The 25567-nt window shown below is 41.8% G+C and overlaps 2 protein-coding genes across 7 annotated transcripts in view; one reads left to right on the forward strand and one right to left on the reverse strand.

The window, feature by feature from the left end:
* CTNNA2 (catenin alpha 2) overlaps window positions 1-25567 on the reverse strand; it is a 2102590-nt gene that overhangs the window by 960345 nt on the left and 1116678 nt on the right. The gene's annotated exons all lie outside the window — the stretch shown is intronic.
* On the forward strand, window positions 20566-23286 carry LRRTM1 (leucine rich repeat transmembrane neuronal 1). Its single transcript, XM_040419297.1, has one exon. It carries the CDS (start codon window positions 21316-21318, stop codon window positions 22972-22974), a length of 1659 nt encoding a protein of 552 aa, XP_040275231.1. The 5' UTR covers window positions 20566-21315; the 3' UTR covers window positions 22975-23286.

Raw genomic sequence — 25567 nt, forward strand, 5'->3', positions numbered from 1 at the left:
CTTTGAAAGTAGTTGCCTATGCGGATAATGTGACTGTGGTGATATCTGAACCTCGAGAGGTGGAGATGTTGTCTGCAGCCATCAGAAGTTACTCGGAGGCCTCAGGGTCTCTAGTCAACCTTGAGAAGAGTCAAGCTCTCTGGACTTTGAGTACTGATCCAGACTTTGATCTGCCACAATTTGCAAAGGCCTCCACCTATATTAAAATCCTTGGGGTCAAATTTGGGAGGGAAGATAATGCCAAACTAAATTGGGAAGAAAAGTTGGATTCCGGAAATGCAAAGGTTCAGCGATGGAAGAACTGGAGGCTGACCTATAGAGAAAGGGTTACTATGTTGAAGACTTACCTGGTCCCTGTCTTCTTGTACTTCTCTGTTGTCTTTCCTTTGCCAGAACCTTTATCGGCTAGGCTCTTTAGCCTGTTCTTCCAACTTTTGTGGGGGAACAGGTTGAACCCAATAAAAAGAGGGATCACCTACCTACAGAGGAGAGAGTGTGGGCTGGATATGTTAAATCCAAGGGTGTTCTTTGACTCCATGTTTCTGAAAGTTAATTTTGGTTGCCTGGACTCAAACAGCAGCTCCCTGTGGGTGAACAGTGTCAGGGACTGGATATTGCCTTTTGCAGAGTCTTGGGCGCGAGGCGGCAGTCTCACGAGGGGTCGGTTTACTCGTGGCTTCCTCCCCCAGTACCTGGAATATGGTCTAAAGTGTGTGAAGAAATGGGGAATAGACAAGGTGTATCTGGAGACTAAGACCAGGAAGGATCTCTATATAAGGATCTGTAGGGCCTTCTATAACTTGCAGCCGGCACTGAGAGACTGCACAACAGCCACCTTGCAGAAAAGTCTTAGGTTCCTCAACGGGCCAAGGCTTCCTGCAAAGTTGTTTGACATTGCCTGGCTGTCATTCCATGGGAAGCTTTTTGTCAGAGGCAATTTAAAGTTCCTGAGTGTTCTAGATCGCATGTGTCCCTTGGGCTGTCAGCAGGAGGAGACTATGGAACATTTTATAACCGAGTGCTGGGGAGGGCGACAGATATGGCAGGAGATAACCAGCAAACTAAAAATCCCAAGACTGCAGTCTCTGACCTACCCAGACATTGTATATGGTGTGACATCACAGGTAGCTGACATTAACCGGGGGACCATGCATCTGATTATTACCATCGTTAAATACTATCACTGGCATACAAGAACAAGAGTGTCCATCCACAGTAAGCCCTTCAATCATGAGAAAGCCGTAAACCTCATTCTGTCGGAGCTAAGGTGGATCAGATCTATAGAAGTTAAGAGAAAGGGCGAGAATGAAAAATTATGGAGGAATGTATATTTGGAGTAATTTTTGGTTCATGTATCCTGAAATTATGTTTATTTATTCATCTTTTCTCCCATCTATTTGCAATGGACTCTTAAGTTAAAGTTATTATAAATGTATTATTTTGATGATATGTATGATTTCAGTTTAATAATTGTTTGCTCATTCTTATTTTGGAATGTATTATTGTATTTTTGCTTGTTTATACTAATAAAAATTGCCTCCTATGTACAAGAATATAACTACTATAATACTGCCCCTATGTACAGGAATATAACAACTATAATACTGCTCCTATGTACAAGAATATAACTACTATAATACTGCTCCTATGTACAAGAATATAACTACTATAATATGGCCCCCTATGTACAAGAATATAACTACTATAATACAGCTCCTATGTACAACAATATAACTACTATAATACTGCTCCTATGTACAAGAATATAACTACTATAATACTGCTCCTATGTACAAGAATATAACTACTATAATACTGCTCCTATGTACAAGAATATAACTACTATAATACTGCTCCTATGTACAAGAATATAACTACTATAATACTGCTCCTATGTACAAGAATATAACTACTATAATACTGCCTCCTATGTACAAGAATATAACTACTATAATACTGCTCCTATGTACAAGAATATAACTACTATAATACTGCCTCCTATGTACAAGAATATAACTACTATAATACTGCCTCCTATGTACAGGAATATAACTACTATAATACTGCTCCTATGTACAAGAATATAACTACTATAATACTGCTTCTATGTACAAGAATATAACTACTATAATACTGCTCCTATGTACAAGAATATAACTACTATAACACTGCTCTTATGTACAAGAATATAACTACTATAATACTGCCTCCTATGTACAAGAATATAACTACTATAATACTGCTCCTATGTACAAGAATATAACTACTATAATACTGCCTCCTATGTACAAGAATATAACTACTATAATACTGCTCCTATGTACAAGAATATAACTACTATAATACTGCTCCTATGTACAAGAATATAACTACTATAATACTGCTCCTATGTACAAGAATATAACTACTATAATACTGCTCCTATGCACAAGAATATAACTACTATAATACTGCTCCTATGTACAAGAATATAACTACTATAATACTGCCTCCTATGTACAAGAATATAACTACTATAATACTGCCTCCTATGTACAGGAATATAACTACTATAATACTGCTCCTATGTACAAGAATATAACTACTATAATACTGCCTCCTATTGTCAAGAATATAACTGCTATAATACTGCTCCTATGTACAAGAATATAACTACTATAATACTGCTCCTTTGTACAAGAATATAACTACTATAATACTGCTCCTATGTACAAGAATATAACTACTATAATACTGCCTCCTATGTACAAGAATATAACTACTATAATACTGCCTCCTATGTACAAGAATATAACTACTATAATACTGCTCCTATGTACAAGAATATAACAACTATAATACTGCCTCCTATGTACAAGAATATAACTACTATAATACTGCTCCTATGTACAAGAATATAACTACTATAATACTGCTCCTATGTACAAGAATATAACAACTATAATACTGCCTCCTATGTACAAGAATATAACTACTATAATACTGCTCCTATGTACAAGAATATAACAACTATAATACTGCCTCCTATGTACAAGAATATAACTACTATAATACTGCTCCTATGTACAAGAATATAACTACTATAATACTGCTCCTATGTACAAGAATATAACAACTATAATACTGCCTCCTATGTACAAGAATATAACTACTATAATACTGCTCCTATGTACAAGAATATAACTACTATAATACTGCTCCTATGTACAAGAATATAACTACTATAATACTGCCTCCTATGTACAAGAATATAACTACTATAATACTGCCTCCTATGTACAGGAATATAACTACTATAATACTGCTCCTATGTACAAGAATATAACTACTATAACACTGCTCCTATGTACAAGAATATAACTACTATAACACTGCTCCTATGTACAAGAATATAACTACTATAATACTGCCTCCTATGTACAAGAATATAACTACTATAATACTGCTCCTATGTACAAGAATATAACTACTATAATACTGCTCCTATGTACAAGAATATAACTACTATAATACTGCTCCTATGTACAAGAATATAACTACTATAATACTGCTCCTATGTACAAGAATATAACTACTATAATACTGCTCCTATGTACAAGAATATAACTACTATAATACTGCCTCCTATGTACAGGAATATAACTACTATAATACTGCTCCTATGTACAAGAATATAACTACTATAATACTGCCTCCTATGTACAAGAATATAACTACTATAATACTGCTCCTATGTACAAGAATATAACTACTATAACACTGCTCCTATGTACAAGAATATAACAACTATAATACTGCCTCCTATGTACAAGAATATAACTACTATAATACTGCTCCTATGTACAAGAATATAACTACTATAATACTGCCTCCTATGTACAAGAATATAACTACTATAATACTGCTCCTATGTACAAGAATATAACTACTATAACACTGCTCCTATGTACAAGAATACAACTACTATAATACTGCTCCTATGTACAAGAATATAAAAACTATAATACTGCCTCCTATGTACAAGAATATAGCTACTATAATACTGCTCCTATGTACAAGAATATAACTACTATAATACTGCCTCCAATGTACAAGAATATAACTACTATAATACTGCTCCTATGTACAAGAATATAACTACTATAATACTGCTCCTATGTACAAGAATATAACTACTATAATACTGCTCCTATGTACAAGAATATAACTACTATAATACTGCCTCCTATGTACAGGAATATAACTACTATAATACTGCTCCTATGTACAAGAATATAACTACTATAATACTGCCTCCTATGTACAAGAATATAACTACTATAATACTGCTCCTATGTACAAGAATATAACTACTATAACACTGCTCCTATGTACAAGAATATAACAACTATAATACTGCCTCCTATGTACAAGAATATAACTACTATAATACTGCTCCTATGTACAAGAATATAACTACTATAATACTGCCTCCTATGTACAAGAATATAACTACTATAATACTGCTCCTATGTACAAGAATATAACTACTATAACACTGCTCCTATGTACAAGAATACAACTACTATAATACTGCTCCTATGTACAAGAATATAAAAACTATAATACTGCCTCCTATGTACAAGAATATAGCTACTATAATACTGCTCCTATGTACAAGAATATAACTACTATAATACTGCCTCCAATGTACAAGAATATAACTACTATAATACTGCTCCTATGTACAAGAATATAACTACTATAATACTGCTCCTATGTACAAGAATATAACTACTATAATACTGCTCCTATGTACAAGAATATAACTACTATAATACTGCCTCCTATGTACAGGAATATAACTACTATAATACTGCTCCTATGTACAAGAATATAACTACTATAATACTGCCTCCTATGTACAAGAATATAACTACTATAATACTGCTCCTATGTACAAGAATATAACTACTATAACACTGCTCCTATGTACAAGAATATAACAACTATAATACTGCCTCCTATGTACAAGAATATAACTACTATAATACTGCTCCTATGTACAAGAATATAACTACTATAATACTGCCTCCTATGTACAAGAATATAACTACTATAATACTGCTCCTATGTACAAGAATATAACTACTATAACACTGCTCCTATGTACAAGAATACAACTACTATAATACTGCTCCTATGTACAAGAATATAAAAACTATAATACTGCCTCCTATGTACAAGAATATAGCTACTATAATACTGCTCCTATGTACAAGAATATAACTACTATAATACTGCCTCCAATGTACAAGAATATAACTACTATAATACTGCTCCTATGTACAAGAATATAACTACTATAATACTGCTCCTATGTACAAGAATATAACTACTATAATACTGCTCCTATGTACAAGAATATAACTACTATAATACTGCCTCCTATGTACAGGAATATAACTACTATAATACTGCTCCTATGTACAAGAATATAACTACTATAATACTGCCTCCTATGTACAAGAATATAACTACTATAATACTGCTCCTATGTACAAGAATATAACTACTATAACACTGCTCCTATGTACAAGAATATAACTACTATAATACTGCTCCTATGTACAAGAATATAACTACTATAATACTGCTCCTATGTACAAGAATATAACTACTATAACACTGCTCCTATGTACAAGAATACAACTACTATAATACTGCTCCTATGTACAAGAATATAAAAACTATAATACTGCCTCCTATGTACAAGAATATAGCTACTATAATACTGCTCCTATGTACAAGAATATAAAAACTATAATACTGCCTCCTATGTACAAGAATATAGCTACTATAATACTGCTCCTATGTACAAGAATATAACTACTATAATACTGCCTCCAATGTACAAGAATATAACTACTATAATACTGCTCCTATGTACAAGAATATATCTACAATTCTGTAGTCTCCTATGTACAATAATGTACCTACTGTAATAATGTTTATAGGTTTCTATAGTCTAGTTTAGCCCTTCCGCCACCTTCATGGTTTTGAAGGCCCCTTTAGATATTGTCCACGACTTAGTTGCAGTTCTTAGAGACGTTTTCCAAGCGTTTTCATTGAAACAAATCCTGCCATTTTTCTTCCATTATGTAAAAGAACATATTGCATGACAGTTTTCTCTTCCATTTCAGTGACAAACTTGATCTGAGAGAAAGTCATCTGCTGCTCGAGTCTGCCAGACAGATTAGTCTTATTTTTATTTTGTACTAAATGTATTGAGGGAGTTATGTAGAATCCTCCGGCTCGGGGACGATTCCTTGATGAATATGCTATGATTAAAGAAAGGTCTTCATTATAAAATGTGATATGGACCCAATGCAAGAAAAATAAGAGGGCGTGAGGGAAGATCTGAAGGGATGCATTGTGGAAACCTTAAGAACACCCAGTCAGTAAAACAGACTATCGCTCATTATAACTGATCTCTGCTGAACCCCGGGGCTCCATGGTAGGGTCTTTGGGACTGCAAGGACCACCTCTCCACTAATTGTAGACAACTATGAAGGATGAAGCTCATTAGCATCTATATATTGACAACATGGTGCTCCATGGTGGTGATGTCACAAAGGATAACATAACCATAATGGGTCATCTGTATGGACAATGGATTTGAGTTCCTCCATAGTGTCTCAAGCCGGTTTGGGATTTCCTGGTCAGAAGAAGTTTGGAAACCACTGCCCTAGGCTAATTATGTGATCTCCAGGAGTTTAATTTTGATGGCCTATTTTAAGGAAAGGTCATCAATATCTGATCAGTTGAGGTCTGCCTGGCACCCCAGCTAACCAGCTTTTTGAAGAGTCTGTGGGCTTCTCAAAGCATACCAAGCACAGTGCCGTATATAGCTTTGTGGCTGTGCGTGGTTTTGCAGCCCAAGCAGAATGGGGGATGTCTGACTCTTGGCAGACCACCAATTAGCAGATTGAAAAGATAGAGTACTGTGGCCCCTTCATTGTCTTCCAGTCACGGCTTTGTATTTGTGGTAGTGGATCTAACTGGTATTAAAACTCCGTCCCATTGACTTGCATGGGAGTTGTAATACCAGACAGCTACTACCAAAAGTAGAAAACTGCTCCTGCCAAGGGTTGGATCCCCCCCAATCTGATATTGATAGCCAGCTGCAGCCTATGGAAGGCACTGCTGGGTTGAGATCATGCCATGTAGGCCACTGCATTTGTAACCCAAACTCTAGGTGAATCCTACATTATAGGAAGGAATGCATCAGGTGGACAGGGCTTTTCTGGGATTTAAAGGGAACCTGTCACCGGGATTTTGTGTATAGAGCTGAGGACATGGGTTGCCAGATGGCCGCTAGCACATCCGCAATACCCAGTCCCCATAGCTCTGTGTGCTTTTATTGTGTAAAAAAACTGATTTGATACATATGCAAATTACCCTGAGATGAGTTCTGTACGCGAGATGAGTCAGGGATAGGACTCATCTCAGGTTAATTTGCATATGTATCAAATCGTTTTTTTTACACAATAAAAAGCACACAGAGCTATGGGGACTGGGTATTGCGGATGTCCTAGCGGCCATCTAGCAACCCATGTCCTCAGCTCTCACAAAATCCCGGTAACAGGTTCCCTTTAAGTTCCTGGCCATGAATTTGCAATCCCAGCAATAACAAGCTCCTGAGCTCCCTCTGGTGGTTGCTTCTGGCATCCAGAAATCTAATTTTGAGCAGGGGATTTGGAGTTTGGTATACAGTAGCATAAAGCAATAAAGGTCTCACTCTGATGCTGGTTCAGATCCTCAATGTAATCTGGGACATAGGTCTCAGTGCTTGTTCTCCGCTTCCTTCCTTATTGCTTTGTGAGCTGGGGGCAATTTTTATTTTTTTATTTAATCGCCAGACCTTAGTTTGTTCATGAGCAATGTGTTCTTATTTATTCTGCTAGGTTGTGACTTTTCTAGATATCTTACCATTAGAGGAGCCTCCATCTCTGATGGTATGGGGTTACATAAGAGCCTATGGTGTGGGCAGCTTACACAATGCTAAATAGTATATAGAGGTTTTAGAACAACATATGGTCCCAACGTCTCTTTCAGGGTAGGCCTTGCATATTTCAGCAGGACAATGCTAAACCACATAATCCATCACAACACCTTGGCTTCACAGAAGAAGAGTCTGCATGATGAACCTGCCCGCAGTCCAGACCTTTCTCCAGTAGAAAATATTTGGTGCAACATGAAAATCTGGCAAAGAAGACCCAGGACTGTTGTTGAGCAGCTAGAATCCAACATCAAACCAGAACGGGAGAACATTCCTCTCCCAAAACTCCAGCATTTGGGTCTCCTTGCTTCCCAGATGTTTACTGACAGTGGGTAAAAGAAGAGGGAATGCTGCACAAGGGTAGGCATGGTCCTGTCCTGACTTTTTTGAAATGTGTTGCTGCCATCAAGTTCTGAATGGGTTAATTAAAAGAATTCTCACCTCCAACATCTGATACGTGTTCTCTGATCTATTGCGATTAAAATATGGGTCTACGAGATTTACAAATCATTGCTTTCTGTTAGTTACATTTATTTACACTTTACATAGTATCCCAATTTTATGGGAATTGGGTTTGTAGCCACATATACACAAACATAAAAGATACATACACAAATATACATAAAACCATGTACACAAAATAGATACAAACACATATACATGCATACACACATAATCAACATAATAGACATGTATACACATACAAAATGCCTACACACATACTGTGTGCACAGATCCATACACATAATACATACACACAGATACATTGAGCCATATACACAAAATAGATACAAACACATAATCAACATACACATAATAGATACATATACATACATAAATAACTACACACATAATAAATACATACACATAAATACACACGATACATAGATCCATATACTCAAAATAGATACCAACACACAATAGATACATACATATATAAACACACACATATACACAGATCCATAAACACATAATAGATATACACACACACATAACACATACACATAATACATACACATAATACATACATACACATAATACATACACATAATACATACATACACATAATACATACACATAATACATACATACACATAATACACACACATAATACATACACATAATACATACACACATATAATACATACATACACATAATACACACACATAATACATACATACACATAGTACACACACATAATACATACACATAATACATACACATAATACATACACATAATACATACACATAATACACACACATAATACACACATAATACACACACAATACATACACATAATACATACACATAATACATACACATAATACATACACATAATACACACACATAATACACACATAATACACACACATAATACACACACATAATACACATATAATACACACACATAATACATACACATAATACACACATAATACATACACATAATACATACACATAATACACACACATAATACACACATAATACACACACATAATACATACACATAATACATACACATAATACACACACATATAATACATACACATAATACACACACATAATACACACATAATACACACACATAATACATACACATAATACATACACATAATACATACACATAATACATACACATAATACACACACATAATACACACATAATACACACACATAATACATACACATAATACATACACATAATACATACACATAATACACACACATAATACACACATAATACACACACATAATACATACACATAATACATACACATAATACATACACATAATACACACATAATACACACACATAATACATACACATAATACACACATAATACACACACATAATACACACACATAATACACACACATAATACACACACATAATACATACATACACATAATACACACACATAATACACACACATAATACATACACATAATACATACACATAATACATACATACACATAATACACACATAATACATACACATAATACATACACATAATACATACACATAATACATACACACACATAATACACACATAATACATACACATAATACATACACATAATACATACACATAATACATACACATAATACACACACATAATACACACACATAATACACACACATAATACACACACATAATACACACACATAATACATACACATAATACATACATATAATACATACACATAATACACACATAATACATACACATAATACATACACATAATACATACACATAATACATACACATAATACATACACATAATACACACACATAATACATACACATAATACACACACATAATACACACACATAATACACACACATAATACATACACATAATACATACATATAATACATACACATAATACATACACATAATACATACACATAATACATACACATAATACATACACATAATACATACACACAGCTATTATTTTCCAGGAATTACTCCCAGCAGTTCCCAGCACAGTCTTGCAGTGAAGCCAGGGCTGCTGTGACCCTCTCTGGCCTCGCATTGAGTCCTCTGTGCCGGGGGTCCTTGTATTTCTGCTGCCTGATTACTGAGCCCCCCCGTGGGGCAGCACATCACACCATGCAGTCAGACAAGCCCCCCAGGGCACAGAGGACAGGAATTACAGGGGGTGCAGGGTGCGGGGCTGCTCCAGTGTCACACACAGGACTGCAGTGTGTCCAGGAGACAGCACGGGGGGAGGCGCAGGAGAGAGGCGCTCCATCCGCTCACTGCGACGAATTAGCGGAGAGGTGACTGTCTCAGCAATCTGACCAGATATTCTGTAATTGAAAAGCTCTGGCCGTCAATAGAGCGGGACACCGGCTCCAAAGTGACTGAGATTTATACAGGGCCGTAACTCACAGCCCCCCACCCCATAACTCACAGCCCCCCACCCCATAACTCACAGCCCCCCACCCCATAACTCACAGCCCCCCACCCCTCCTGCCGCCCATCTTATAATTACATGGACATCAAGTTAATAGCTGCATGTGCTGAATCAGTCCAATGCACAAAACAGTTAGAAAGTACAGGCGGGGGCTGACAGTGTGCACCACACTGCCTCTGTACACCACACTGCCTCTGTACACCACACTGCCTGTGTACACCACACTGCCTCTGTACACCACACTGCCTCTGTACACCACACTGCCTCTGTACACCACACTGCCTCTGTACACCACACTGCCTGTGTACACCACACTGCCTCTGTACTCCACACTGCCTCTGTACACCACACTGCCTGTGTACACCACACTGCCTCTGTACTCCACACTGCCTCTGTGCACCACACTGCCTCTGTACACCACACTGCCTCTGTACACCACACTGCCTCTGTGCTCCACACTGCCTCTGTACACCACACTGCCTCTGTGCACCTCACTGCCTCTGTACACCACACTGCCTCTGTGCTCCACACTGCCTCTGTACTTCACAATGGCTCTGTACTCCACACTGCCTCTGTACACCACACTGCCTCTGTGCACCACACTGCCTCTGTACACCACACTGCCTCTGTACTCCACACTGCCTCTGTACTCCACTCTGCCTCTGTACTCCACACTGCCTCTGTACACCACACTGCCTCTGTGCTCCACACTGCCTCTGTACACCACACTGCCTCTGTACACCACACTGCCTCTGTGCTCCACACTGCCTCTGTACACCACACTGCCTCTGTACACCACACTGCCTCTGTGCACCACACTGCCTGTGTACACCACACTTCCTCTGTGCTCCACACTGCCTCTGTACACCACACTGCCTCTGTACACCACACTGCCTCTGTACACCACACTGCCTCTGTACTCCACACTGCCTCTGTACACCACACTGCCTCTGTGCTCCACACTGCCTCTGTACTTCACACTGGCTCTGTACACCACACTGCCTCTGTACTCCACACTGGCTTTGTACACCACACTGCCTCTGTGCACCACACTGCCTCTGTGCACCACACTGCCTCTGTGCACCACACTGCCTCTGTTCACCACACTGCCTCTGTTCACCACGCTGCCTCTGTGCACCACGCTGCCTCTGTTCACCACGCTGCCTCTGTACTCCACGCTGGCTCTGTACTCCACACTGCCTCTGTACTCCACACTGCCTCTGTACACCACACTGCCTCTGTACTCCACACTGCCTCTGTGCACCACACTGCCTCTGTGCACCACACTGCCTCTGTGCACCACACTGCCTGTGTACACCACACTGCCTCTGTGCACCACACTGCCTCTGTACACCACACTGCCTCTGTACACCACACTGCCTCTGTACTCCACACTGCCTGTGTACACCACACTGCCTCTGTACACCACACTGCCTCTGTACTCCACACTGGCTCTGTACTCCACACTGCCTCTGTACACCACACTGCCTCTGTACACCACACTGCCTCTGTGCACCACACTGCCTGTGTACACCACACTGCCTCTGTGCACCACACTGCCTCTGTACACCACACTGCCTCTGTGCTCCACACTGCCTCTGTACTCCACACTGCCTCTGTACTCCACACTGCCTCTGTACACCACACTGCCTCTGTGCACCACACTGCCTCTGTACACCACACTGCCTCTGTGCTCCACACTGCCTCTGTACTCCACACTGCCTCTGTACTCCACACTGCCTCTGTACACCACACTGCCTCTGTGCACCACACTGCCTCTGTGCACCACACTGCCTCTGTGCACCAAACTGCCTCTGTACACCACACTGCCTCTGTGCTCCACACTGCCTCTGTACTCCACACTGCCTCTGTACTCCACACTGCCTCTGTACACCACACTGCCTCTGTACACCACACTGCCTCTGTACACTACACTGCCTCTGTACACCACACTACCTCTGTACACCACACTGCCTCTGTACTCCACACTGCCTCTGTACACTACACTGCCTCTGTGCACTACACTGCCTCTGTGCACTACACTGCCTCTGTGCACCACACTGCCTCTGTGCATCTATCATAACTGCCTCTGTACACCACACTGCCTCTGTGCACCACACTGCCTGTGTACACCACACTGCCTCTGTGCACCACACTGCCTCTGTACACCACACTGCCTCTGTGCTCCACACTGCCTCTGTACTCCACACTGCCTCTGTACACTACACTGCCTCTGTGCACTACACTGCCTCTGTGCACCACACTGCCTCTGTGCATCTACCGTAACTGCCTCTGTGCTCCACACTGCCTCTGTACTCCACACTGCCTCTGTGCACCACACTGCCTTTGTGCACCAAACTGCCTCTGTACACCACACTGCCTCTGTACTCCACACTGCCTCTGTACACCACACTGCCTCTGTACTCCACACTGCCTCTGTGCACTACACTGCCTCTGTACACCACACTACCTCTGTACACCACACTGCCTCTGTACTCCACACTGCCTCTGTGCACCACACTGCCTCTGTACACTACACTGCCTCTGTGCATCACACTGTCTCTGTACACCACACTGCCTCTGTATACCAAAATGCACCTGCACTCCAAACTGTCTCTGTACACCACACTGCCTCTGTATACCAAACAATCTTTGTGCACCTAACTGCCTCTGTACACCAGACTGACCCTGCAAAACAAACTTTCTCTGTACACAACACACTGTCTCTGTACACCACACTGCCTCTGTATACCAAACTGTCTCTGTGCACCTAACAGCACCTGTACACAAAACTGTCTCTGTACACCACACTGCCTTTTTACACCAAATTGTCTCTGTACACCAAACTGTCTCTGTACACAAGATTGACTCTGTACACCAAACTGCACCTATACACCAAACTGTCTCTGTACACCATACTGCCTCTGTACACCACACTGCCTCTGTACTCCACACTGCCTCTGTGCTCCACACTGCCTCTGTACACCACACTGCCTCTGTACACCACACTGCCTCTGTGCACCACACTGCCTGTGTACACCACACTGCCTCTGTGCACCACACTGCCTCTGTACACCAAACTGCCTCTGTGCTCCACACTGCCTCTGTACTCCACACTGGCTCTGTACACCACACTGCCTCTGTACTCCACACTGCCTCTGTACTCCACACTGCCTCTGTACACCACACTGCCTCTGTACACCACACTGCCTCTGTGCACCACACTGCCTCTGTACACCACACTGCCTCTGTTCTCCACACTGCCTCTGTACTCCACACTGCCTCTGTACTCCACACTGCCTCTGTACACCACACTGCCTCTGTACACCACACTGCCTCTGTGCACCACACTGCCTGTGTACACCACACTGCCTCTGTGCACCACACTGCCTGTGTACACCACACTGCCTCTGTACACTACACTGCCTCTGTACACTACACTGCCTCTGTGCACTACACTGCCTCTGTGCACCACACTGCCTCTGTGCATCTACCGTAACTGCCTCTGTTCACCAAAATGCACCTGCACTCCAAACTGTCTCTGTACACCACACTGCCTCTGTATACCAAACAATCTTTGTGCACCTAACTGCCTCTATACACCAGACTGACCCTGCAAAACAAACTTTCTCTGTACACCACACTGTCTCTGTACACCACACTGCCTCTGTATACCAAACTGTCTCTGTGCACCTAACTGCACCTGTACACAAAACTGTCTCTGTACACCACACTGCCTATTTACACCAAATTTTCTCTGTACACCAAACTGTCTCTGTACACCAAACTGTCTCTGTACACAAGATTGACTCTGTACACCAAACTGCACCTATACACCAAACTGTCTCTGTACACAAGATTGACTCTGTACACCAAACTGCACCTATACACAAAACTGTCTCTGTACACCAAACTGCCTCTGTACACCACACAGCCTCTGTACACCACACTGCCTCTGTACTCCACACTGCCTCTGTACTCCACACTGTCTCTGTACACCAAACTGCCTGTGTACACCACACTGCCTCTGTGCACCGCACTGCCTCTGTACACCACACTGCCTCTGTACTCCACACTGCCTCTGTACTCCACACTGTCTCTGTACTCCAAACTGCCTGTGTACACCACACTGCCTCTGTGCACCACACTGCCTCTGTGCACCACACTGCCTCTGTACACCACACAGCCTCTGTGCACCACACTGCCTCTGTGCACCACACAGCCTCTGTGCACCACACTGCCTCTGTACACCACGACTGCCTCTGTGCACCACACTGCCTCTGTACACCACACTGCCTCTGTGCACCACACTGCCTCTGTACACCACAATGCCTCTGTGCACCACACTGCCTCTGTACACCACACTGCCTCTGTACACCACACTCCCTCTGTACACCAAACAGTCTCTGTACACCAAACTGCATCTGTACACCACACTGCCTCTGTACACCAAATTGTCTCTGTACACCAAAGTGCGCATGCACATCAAACTGTCTTTGTACACAAGACTGACTCTGTACACCAAACTGCACATGTATACCAAACTGTCTCTGTACACCATACTGCCTCTGTACACCAAACTGCCTCTGTACACCAAATTGTCTCTGTACACCAGACTGACATTGTACACCATAAACTTGTGATTCCAGCTCACCTGGTTTGCTCCGCGTGCCCGGAACTAAAAGGTAGGTCCTTAAACCATTCAAAAAAAGAAAAGGTTCCAGCACTACAATACAGTTGTGTTGAGTCTTTCTCTTTATTTTACGTAACAATAAACTATGTAGGAACAGATCCTTACACCATGAGGACACATTTCGGACAACTGTCCTTAGTCGTTACGAGAAAGATAAAGACTCAACGCAACAGTATTGTAGTGCTGGAACCTTTTCTTCTTTTGACCCTGTACACCAGACTGACCCTGTACACCAGACTGACCCTGTATACTAGACTGACCCTGTATACCAGACTGACCCTGTATACTAGACTGACCCTGTACACCAAACTGACCCTGTATACCAGACTGACCCTGTATACCAGACTGACCAATGTACACCAGACTGACCCTGTATACCAGACTGACCCTGTATACCAGACTGACCCTGTATACTAGACTGACCCTGTATACTAGACTGACCCTGTATAACAGACTGACCCTGTACACCAGACTGACCCTGTACACCAGACTGACCTTGTACATCAGACTGACCTTGTATACCAGATTGACCCTGTATACCAGACTGACCCTGTACACCAGACTGACCCTGTATACCAGACTGACCCTGTATACCAGACTGACCCTGTATACTAGACTGACCCTGTATACTAGACTGACCCTGTATAACAGACTGACCCTGTACACCAGACTGACCCTGTACACCAGACTGACCTTGTACATCAGACTGACCTTGTATACCAGATTGACCCTGTATACCAGACTGACCCTGTACACCAGAATGACCCTGTATACTAGACTGACCCTGTATACCAGACTGACCCTGTACACCAGACTGACCCTGTATACTAGACTGACCCTGTATACTAGACTGACCCTGTATACCAGACTGACCCTGTACACCAGACTGACCCTGTATACTAGACTGACCCTGTATACTAGACTGACCCTGTATACCAGACTGACCCTGTATACTAGACTGACCTTGTATACCAGACTGACCCTGTACACCAGACTGACCCTGTATACTAGACTGGACCAGGCTGCATCTGTACACTAGGCTGCACCAGTATACCAGGCTGCATCTGTACACTAGGCTGCACCAGTATACCAGGCTGTATCTGTTCACCAGGCTGCATATATACACCAGGCTGAATCTGTACACCAGGCTGCATATATACACCAGGCTGCATCTGTACACCAAACAAAAAGGAAGGTATATGGAAGAAGATAAAGAACTAGCTGACTGCTTCAATGAATACTTCTGTTCAGTTTATACAAAGGAAAATTAAGGAAAATGACCTCGGTTAGGAAGGAAGACTAATGAATCTTTTGATGCATGTGTCTTTACAGAGGAAGAGGTCCTAAGTCAGCTGTCCAAAATCAATACAAATAAGTCACAGGGGCCTGATGGGATACACCCAAAGCTATTAAAAGAGCTCAGCGGTGAACTAGCAAAACCATTAACAGATTTATTTAACCAATCACTGGTAACAGAAGTCGTCCCAGAAGATTGGAAATTAGCAAATGTGCCTATTCACAAGAAAGGTAGTAAGGAGGAATCGGGCAACTATAGGCCAGTAAGCCTGACATCAATAGTGGGGAAATTAATGGAAACCATACTTAAGGAGAGGATTGTGGAACATCTAAAATCCGATGGATTGAAAGATGAAAAACAGCATGGGTTTACTTCAGGGAGATCATGTCAAACTAATCTTATTGATTTTTTTGATTGGGTGACTAAAATAATAGATGGCGGAGGTGCAATAGACATCGCTTATCTAGACTTCAGTAAGGCTTTTGATACTGTCCCACATAGAAGGCTTATCAATAAATTGCAGTCTTTGTGCTTGGACTCCCATATTGTTGAATGGATTAGGCAGTGGCTGAGGGACAGACAGCAGAGGGTTGTAGTCAATGGAGTATATTCAGACCATGGTCTTGTTACTAGTGGGGTACCTCAGGGATCTGTTCTGGGACCCATATTGTTTAATATCTTTATCAGCGAAATTGCAGAAGGCCTCGATGGTAAGGTGTGTCTTTTTGCTGATGACACGAAGATTTGCAACAGGGTTGATGTTCCTGGAGGGATACACCAAATGGAAAAAGATTTAGGAAAACTAGAGGAATGGTCAAAAATCTGGCAACTAAAATTTTATGTGGATAAGTGCAAAATAATGCACCTGGGGCGTAAAAACCCAAGAGCAGAATATACAATCAGTGATACAGTCCTAACCTCAGTATCTGAGGAAAGGGATTTAGGGATCATTATTTCAGAAGACTTAAAGGTAGGCAGACAATGTCATAGAGCAGCAGGAAATGCTAGCAGAATGCTTGGGTGTATAGGGAGAGGCATTACCAGTAGAAAGAGGGAGGCGCACATGCTGCTCTACAGAGCACTAGTGAGACCTCATTTGGAGTATTGTGCTCAGTACTGGAGGCCATATCTCCAGAAGGATATTGATACTTTGGAGAGAGTTCAGAGAAGAGCTACTAAACTAGTACATGGATTGCAGGATAAAACTTACCAGGAAAGATTAAAGGACCTTAACATGTATAGCTTGGAAGAAAGAAGAGACAGAGGGGATATGATAGAAACTGCTAAATACGTAAAGGGAATCAACAAGGCAAAAGAGGAGAGAATATTTAAAAGAAGAAAAACTGCTACAAGAGGACATAGTTTTAAATTAGAGGGGCAAAGGTTTAAAAGTAATATCAGGAAGTATTACTTTACTGAGAGAGTAGTGGATGCATGGAATAGCCTTCCTGCAGAAGTGGTAGCTGCAAATACAGTGAAGGAGTTGAAGCATGCATGGGATAGGCATAAGGCCATCCTTCATATAAGATAGGGCCGGGGGCTATCCATAGTACTCAGTATATTGGGCAGACTAGATGGGCCAAATGGTTCTTATCTGCCGACACATTCTATGTTTCTATGTTTCTATCTGTACACCAGGCTGCACCAGTACACCAGACTGCACCAGTACACCAGACTGCATCTGTACACCAGGATGCACCAGTACACCAGACTGCATCTGTACACTAGACTACATCTGTACACCAGGCTGCATCTGTACACCAGACTACATCTGTACACCGGGCTGCATATACAGTACAGACCAAAAGTTTGGACACACCTTCTCATTCAAAGAGTTTTCTTTATTTTCATGACTATGAAGGCATCAAAACTATGAATTAACACATGTGGAATTATATACATAACAAACAAGTGTGAAACAACAGAAAATATGTCATATTCTAGTAGCCACCTTTTGCTTTGATTACTGCTTTGCACACTCTTGGCATTCTCTTGATGAGCTTCAAGAGGTAGTCCCCTGAAATGGTCTTCCAACAGTCTTGAAGGAGTTCCCAGAAATGCTTAGCACTTGTTGGCCCTTTTGCCTTCACTCTGCGGTCCAGCTCACCCCAAACCATCTTGATTGGGTTCAGGTCCGGTGACTGTGGAGGCCAGGTCATCTGGCGCAGCACCCCATCACTCTCCTTCATGGTCAAATAGCCCTTACTTTCAAAGTTTTCCCAATTTTTCGGCTGACTGACTGACCTTCATTTCTTAAAGTAATGATGGCCACTCGTTTTTCTTTACTTTCTTTTTCTTGCCATAATACAAATTCTAACAGTCTATTCAGTAGGACTATCAGCTGTGTATCCACCTGACTTCTCCTCAACGCAACTGATGGTCCCAACCCCATTTATAAGGCAAGAAATCCCACTTATTAAACCTGACAGGGCACACCTGTGAAGTGAAAACCATTTCAGGGGACTACCTCTTGAAGCTCATCAAGAGAATGCCAAGAGTGTGCAAAGCAGTAATCAAAGCAAAAGGTGGCTACTTTGAAGAACCTAGAATATGACATATTTTCAGTTGTTTCACACTTGTTTGTTATGTATATAATTCCACATGTGTTAATTCATAGTTTTGATGCCTTCAGTGTGAATCTACAATTTTCATAGTCATGAAAATAAAGAAAACTCTTTGAATGAGAAGGTGTGTCCAAACTTTTGATCTGTACTGTATACACCAGGCTGCATATATACACCAGGCTGCACCAGTACACCAGACTACATCTGTACACCAGGCTGCATATATACACCAGGCTGCATCTGTACACCAGGCTGCATCTGTACACCAGGCTATATCTGTACACCACGATGCACCAGTACACCAGGCTGCATCTGTACACTAGCTGCATCAACACTCCAAGCTTCATTGCTGCATATGGCTGCCTCTGTACTGTACTCCAGGCTGCATGTGTATACCAAACTGCCTCTGTACAGCAGGATGCTGGGCTGCCAAGTAACGGTATAATAATCTCCAGGTGCTGCATGCTGATCGTATACTGTATATACATAGTCTCTGATGTCCAATGCTCCAGCCAGGGACAGAAGCAGATCTAGATAGATTGTCTATCTCATATCTATCTATCTATCTATCTATCTATCTATCTATCTATCTATCTATCTATCTATCTATCTATCTATCTCATATCTATCTATCTATCTATCTATCTATCTATCTATCTATCCAATATCTATCTATCTATCTATCACACACAGGTATAATATACACAATCACACAGGACAGCACAGACACAACACCAGACAATGAGACAATAAAAGATACAAAATCACGAGAAGTAAATGGAGAAGACGTCTCGGCTCCTGTGCCAGGCTCTGCTATAAGGCAATGAGGGAAGAAGCTTAAAGTATTTTCCATTTCATCAGCAAGGAACATATATTACTTTACTGGTTCAGTAAAATGTTGGTTTAATGCCCACCCCTTTTCAATCTGCCCATGTCTGAGCGTCTCTGTGCAGGCGTACAATCATGACTAGCTTACACCACTCAGTGTGCCTCAGCCTGCGCTAGTAACATACTGCCTCAGCTGAAGGGAAGGAATCTCTGCTCTCTGCCTTTCTTAAGGATCAGCCTTCCCGAAAGAAAAAAAACAAGAAAAAAAACAAACAAAAAAAACAAGGCAAGAACCCCAGCAGAAGATGACCACGCTCAATGATTGACTTGCAAAGGAGAATTTTTGGAGGATTTCTTTAATTTTATTTTTTTTATATCGTGGGGTTGTTTTCAGATGATGGACGTTAAGCAGCTCGCCAGATGTCGTGGTGGCTTCCTTATTAGCAAAGAGTTTGGAGTTCCTTCCAGAATGTCACCACAATCTTAACCGCAGGGACAAAAAAAGAAAAGGAGTCCATCCAGATCCTTGAAGGTCCTACAAGTCAGCTCGACAAGAAAATAAAAAAATAAAAATAAAAAAAAGGTAACTGGACCCCCCGCTCCCCCCCTGCCCACCCCTCGCTCCCTTTCAGCTCATTGAGAACAAGCAAAGGGGGGCATTGTAAGGCTGCCAGCGTCCAAGAAGCTGAAAGCTACTGTATTACCAGCACAGAGGGGTCCTTTTAGAGCCGCATCTAATTAGCCAAAACACAAAGCAAGCGGCTGAATGGAGCTTGTCACTCTCTGGAAAAGAAGGGTGGGTAAGACACTTTTTTAATTCAATTCCATCTTTTGTGTCCCCCCCCCTACACCCTTTTCCATCAGCGTTTAACATGAAAAAGCCCGAATCACCTACCTATACGAATGAACTTTAAATGCTGCATGTTCCCGTCTGCTACCTGTCTCTCCGCTGCTGACCTATGACATGTATTCTATTCCAATATGATGTAGACATTGGCGACGATTTCAATGGACATTCTCGAGAAAATTTGGAAACGTATTTGCTAATGGATTTCCTTCTCATTGGTCTCTGTTTAAACTGGATGTTGAGAAAGCCCCCGGGGTTAATACTGTGCGCACTGGGCATATTTATTAAAATGCTTCCCCTGGTGAATAGCGGCTGTCCGCGCGTGTGTCGCTGCGAGGGCAGATTTTTGTACTGTGAATCCCAGAATGTCACCGAGCTGCCTGGCAACCTGTCGGGCGTGATGGGCTTGTCTCTGCGGTACAACAGCATCAGCGAGCTGCAAGACGGACAGTTCACGGGGTTAATGCAGCTCACGTGGCTCTATCTGGATCACAATCACATAGAAACAGTGGAAGTCAATGCCTTTCAAAAACTGCGTCGAGTCAAAGAACTCACGCTCAGCGCCAATAAAATAACCCATCTGGCCAACCACACGTTCCGACCGTTGCCCAACTTACGCAGTTTGGACCTATCCTACAATAACATACAAGCCTTGGCACCGGATCTTTTCCATGGTCTACGCAAACTGACGAGCCTACAGCTGCGTTACAATGCCATCAAGTTTGTGCCAGTGAGGATCTTTCAGGACTGTCGCAGTCTGGAGTTCCTAGACTTGGGATACAATCAGTTGAAGAGCTTGGCCCGTAACTCTTTCGCAGGTTTGTTTAAACTTGCCGAGCTTCACCTGGAGCACAATGACTTGGTCAAGGTGAATTTAGCTCATTTTCCAAGACTCCTCTCTTTACATTCTCTCTTCATGAGGAAGAATAAAGTGACTATCGTAGTTAACTCCTTGGACTGGGTGTGGAAACTAACAAACATGGATCTCTCTGGCAACGAGATCGAGTACATCGAACCTCATGTTTTTGAAAGTGTACCTCATCTTGAATCCCTACTCCTAGACTCCAACCGCCTCACCTACGTTGACCCTAGAATCCTCAACTCTTGGAAATCTCTTACCAGCATCACCCTGGCTGGGAACAGCTGGGACTGTGGACGTAATGTGTGTGCCTTGGCCTCCTGGCTGAGCAACTTCAAGGGTAGGTACGATGGCAACATGCTGTGTACCACCCCAGAGTATGCACAAGGAGAGGATGTTCAGGATGCTGTCTATGCTTTCCACCTGTGTGAGGACCCATCAGATCCAACCAGTGCTAATGCCATTTCTACAGCTTTCAACAACAGTGACAAAAACGCCTACAACAGTGCCACCGTCACCACCATCACCTATGATGTACAGGATACAGAAGGGGAAAAGACTACAGACAACCTGATGGCCACCATGCCCAGCGAGCACCCCGAGAACACTGTCCAAATTCATAAGGTGGTGACGGGGACTATGGCGTTGATTTTCTCCTTCCTCATTGTGGTTTTGATGTTGTACGTTTCTTGGAAGTGTTTTCCGGCCAGCCTCAGACAGTTGAGGCAGTGCTTTGTGACACAACGCAGGAAGCAAAAGCAAAAACAGACTATGCATCAAATGGCTGCAATGTCTGCCCAGGAATACTATGTTGATTACAAACCCAACCACATTGAGGGAGCTTTGGTAATCATTAATGAATATGGTTCTTGTTCCTGTCACCAGCAACCCGCCCGGGAGTGCGAGGTGTGATCTTACCTTACAATGGGAATAATAAGGAAACATTGTGCAACCAAATAACAATGGCAGATAGACAACAAGCTGGAGGGATCTTCTTTGTCCGATAAGCTCCCTGACTTGGCAACGGGAGGGGATCTACTGGAAAGACTTGACATTTTAGCTTTATTGTGTCTTAAAAACCTTTCAGGACAGTGAGATGTTAAGCAAACAAACACACACACACACAAACACAAAAAATATTCTGATGGTACGAAGATTTGTCTATATTCAGAAGAGTGTAAAAAGAGGTACCACCTTGATTTCTTTTTTTGTAAACTACCATGTTTAAAAAAAAAAGAGGAAAAAATAAAATAGCATTTACAATATTTGCAGAGTGGCGTCCTACTAAATCAATGTCAGAGCAGAGAGAGACCTCACCCCCTCCCACTACATCTGCAGTTGTTGGTGCTCCAGCAAAATTAAACAGCCTTGATTTAGCCATAGATGGATCGATGCTTGATAGCCCTTAATGGCTCGATTGTATATTACATCCAGTGCAGCCGGTCATGTCAGCACTGCAGATCTGGAAGCCTCCTCAGATGCCTAAGCCAGGGTCTCGGAAGCATCCAGTTCACCTGTTGAGGTGCTTCGTGTGGGTTAAATGTGTGCAGCAAAAAAATTCTAGGTAGCTGTTCCATCCTTCGTGAAAGTGGTGGGTTTTGCCTATTCTTGAAAGTGTTTAGACCTGAAAAAAAAATACGAATTCAGCTCTGATATCTAGGAGTTTGTCAACTGTGTTGGGTTAAGGCTTTGATGGTGCAATGGACTTGACTGTCCAAGCTCAAATTTGTTTGCAGTGGCTGGAATTGTGAACCTACTGTAGACAATGGTGAGACTTTACATCTTGGTTCCTTTAGAGTGTGAGGTGAATAAGGGAGAACATCTTGTAGCCAAGGCTAAGGTGTTCTTTGCATCAGATCCATCAATGGCTGTATAGACAACATATATTAGGTCTAATATACAGAGCAGATGTTGCTGGCTGTGAGGGTAAATTTAGCTTTCATTGCATTTTTATGACTTTTTAATTGTAATAGAGACTTTACAATGCTGGGAGTAGTAGTGGCTCATGTTTCTTATGTTAACAGAGGTAATGGAAAACTGTTAAAGGCTAAATCCAATGCACTTTAAAGAACTACCTATTGATATGTAACCCCCCCCCTCCCAGGCACCGACACCTATTATATACATGCAAGCTGCAAGGATGAACATCGCCCTTTAATTTCTATGTTCCTATGGCAACTGAATCAAGTCCAACTATAACATAAAGAGGGTTTGATTGCTATCAGTATTATTTTCATTTACCAAAACAAATGTCCGCGGTGGTTGATTTCCCCAGACGTATTCAGCATGTAAATTAATGGGAAGAAATAACCCCCCCACCCCCCCACTCAGGGAAAACCGCATTCCGTTCACCAAGTGGACGGTGGTGCGGTTTATAAAGCAATCTGTTGCAGGGAGGAAGGGGTTAACGTGTCACATGCACAGTGGCGGCTCTGTTATGTTTCGGTGACCCATGACTCGAAGGGGTTAACCCCCCCCCCCCCCCCCCGCGCGCTCGATTTCACATCTACCGGTAGTCACCAGGCGTTTGCCCAGAGTCTCTACAGAATAGAATAGTCGGCAATTCTACGAATAGAGGAAAATAAAAGAGACTTTTTTTAAAATTATTATAAAAATGAATATGAAGAGGCTGGAAATGTGAGGGTTGTTTTTTAGGGTTGGAAGACACAGTTTTCACTGGTTCTATTAAGGTATAAAGGGTTAATGAAATGTCGTCGTCCCAATAACCAATACATGTAATGGGTGCAGTGAAATCTGTCATCTCCCCCAAAGAGGCGCTGCAGGAAAAACTGTTGGTGGTCTGGGGGTGGGGGGGGGGGGGTCAGAGGGGCCCCTCTGTAATCAGCTGTTGTCTAGGCAACTTAGAATGAAAGCTGCGGTTTATCAAACCCCCTAATGTGGTCTGAAGATGGCAAAGGTGCTGACCCTGGAACTGAAGGATCTGTGGAGATGGATAGAGAGATAGATAGATAATAGATAGATAGATAGATAGATAGATAGATAGATAGATAGATAGATAGATAGATATTGATAGATAGATAATAGATAGATAGAAGGATAGATAGATAGATAGATAGATAGATAGATAGATAGATAGATAGATAGATAGATAGATAGATAGATAGATAGATAGATATTGATAGATAGATATGAGATAGAAGAAAAGATAGCCAGCAGCACAATAGTGCTGCTGGCTATCTTTTCTTCTAGTTCATTGGGCCTAGGTGCTGGTCCACATTTGCCGGACGTGCACCCCTTGTATATACAGTGTGCTGCCTCCTCATTTTTCCAATTAGATATGAGATAGATAGATAGATAGATAGATAGATAGATAGATATTGATAGATAGATTAGATAGATAATAGATAGATAGAAGGATAGATAGATAGATAGGAGATAGATAGAAGATAGATAGATAGATAATAGATAGATAGACAGATAATAGATAGATAATAGATAGACAGATAATAGATAGATAGATAGATAGATAGATAGATAGATAGAT

The sequence above is a fragment of the Bufo bufo genome, chromosome 2, assembly GCF_905171765.1.
Source record: "Bufo bufo chromosome 2, aBufBuf1.1, whole genome shotgun sequence".
In the NCBI taxonomy this organism is placed as follows: Eukaryota; Metazoa; Chordata; class Amphibia; order Anura; family Bufonidae; genus Bufo; species Bufo bufo.

What these genes read in the sequence shown, in the direction of transcription:
- LRRTM1 (XM_040419297.1), top strand. Translation starts at nt 21,316, where the DNA reads ATGACATGTATTCTATTCCAATATGATGTAGACATTGGCGACGATTTC.